This window comes from Micropterus salmoides, unplaced genomic scaffold, assembly GCF_014851395.1.
Source record: "Micropterus salmoides isolate LMB-PRFRI ecotype aquatic unplaced genomic scaffold, ASM1485139v1 Ms_hic_scaffold_2702, whole genome shotgun sequence".
Classification (NCBI taxonomy): domain Eukaryota; kingdom Metazoa; phylum Chordata; class Actinopteri; order Centrarchiformes; family Centrarchidae; genus Micropterus; species Micropterus salmoides.
The window spans coordinates 1-1,916 of record NW_024041932.1 but is presented as its reverse complement, the minus strand read 5'-3'; the positions used below and the strand labels follow the sequence as shown (position 1 = coordinate 1,916).

The following is a 1,916-nucleotide window of genomic DNA, read 5'->3' as shown; positions in this document are numbered from 1 at the left end:
AACCAGGAAGTAGGCGGGTCTTCTTTCCACAGGGACACAGCCTACTTGGTAGAGGTGTGACAGAAAAGGGGAAACACAAAAGTGACAGCGACAGCCGTGACACTCACCTGCAAAGGTTAATGATGGGACCTCCTAATGTTAATATATTTGATTTGCAGTTTGACTTCATTTCAACCAGGCTTCACTGAGACAAAACCCTTTTTCTTTCTCTTCACAGATACTTGTGATGAATGTCTCAGAGTCAGAGAGGACACAGCCTCACATGTCATCGAGGAGAGTATGAGATAGGGGAGGAATGCTGCCCTGTTTGTCCTGCTGGTAAGATCCAACTGAATGTTAAAGGGATATTTCACTTAAAATATGGAGTCTTTTTTTTACTGCCAGATACCAACAATAATTACCAGAATCAATCACTCCATCAGGGCCCACAGTTGGTGCTGTTTATGTTACAGGTTTCATGTATCTGCGAGTTTATTCCTTCAGTGTGACTCTGTAGCAGACAGCAGTTCACTTTGCAAAGCTCACAACATGAGCTTTACCCTCCAAGATTTAACTTTTTCATTTAATAGAAACATTATATTACATGAAATTGAATTGTTCTTTTGTTTTCAACAGGAAGTCGAGTTAAAACAGATTGTACAGAGTTCACAAGTACTTCCTGTCTGCCCTGCACTGAGGGAACCTTCATGAATCAGCCGACTGGACGTAAACAATGTTCCCCTGTTCAACCTGTGTTGCAGGTAGGCTTCTGGGAATAATTCAAATCATTGTGTTGTGGAAATTGTATCTTGCTGGTGAGGGATTGAGCAAATAATTGAGTAACAATCAACCATTGCCTTTGAAGAATTTATTAATAAAAAAGAATAAACAGAAACATACTAAAACACATATACAGCTGGTCCAGAGAGACCGCTTCGGCGTCTGGCCCCGCGCAAGGTTTGCATAATTTACACAGTCTAGGTTTCTACGTTTGGGGAACAGAGATCCTCGCCCAGCTCTCCCAGGAGAGGAAAGGAACAACAAGAGAGGGAAAAGACAAAAATAATCTCACAGCTCTGACCTAAACCTAGTAAATGTGGACGGACTAACATAAGGAGTAGAAGAAGGAAAGGTTAAGGATAGACACAATACATATATATCTATAAGACATAACGACAATAGTAATAATAATATTAAAAGTCATACAAAAGATTAAATGTAAGGACACAATTTTCTGCCATAACACAATGAAACTTAGAGCCTGGAGTTCAAAGGCAGTAACTTGCGTATTACTGCAAGTTCCACTGTTAAAGCTGTGGAACAGCTAAGGAAACTGTTGAAGATTGGTTTGACAATGTCATTGCATAGAAGCAGAGACTCATTTTGATGAGTTTACTACACATTACTGATTTTGCTCTGAAAGTGATGAACTGCATGCAGAAACAAAGACCTTGTGTGTTATGAAATACTCTGAAATACTAAGTGAAGAAATGTTGTGTGTCGCAAAAGGATCATTTCATGAGTAAGCTACAAGACATTCAACATCATTTATTTTGCAGTCGATGTATTAGGCTGTTAATTTCAGCTGTATTTCCTCTGTGCATGTCTAGTAGATTAAAAGTGTAGTATCTCCATATGTAACCTCTGTATGTGCTGACAGGTTCTGGTTTGAAGATAAAGACGTCATGTACAAAACATCAGATGCAGTTTGTGAACCACTGGAGGGATTCTACTGTCTGGACTCTACAGAGGACAGCTGTATGACAGCAGAGACACACAAGCTGTCAACCAGGACAATACATCAGTCAGAAAGGTTGGTTTCCTTGTGCTGACTTTAAGCTTCTAACTGTAGTTTAAGTTTTAAATGAACCAAGGTTTTGAGAAACGGAACTTAATGACAACTTCCTCATTAAAGCTGCAAGTGGTTATTTCTGACC

The 1,916-nt window shown here is 39.6% G+C and overlaps 1 protein-coding gene across 1 annotated transcript; it reads left to right on the top strand.

Annotated features, from left to right (window-relative positions):
- Positions 1 to 230: 230 nt before the first annotated feature.
- On the top strand, positions 231 to 1,792 carry LOC119919379 (tumor necrosis factor receptor superfamily member 14-like; the record flags this gene model as incomplete). Its single annotated transcript, XM_038739789.1, is given in 5 exon segments — positions 231 to 318; positions 616 to 714; positions 717 to 740; positions 1,640 to 1,666; positions 1,669 to 1,792. Coding segments are annotated over 5 exon segments (362 nt in total), but the record flags the coding sequence as incomplete, so codon positions are not given.
- Between the last annotated feature and the right edge of the window lie 124 nt (positions 1,793 to 1,916).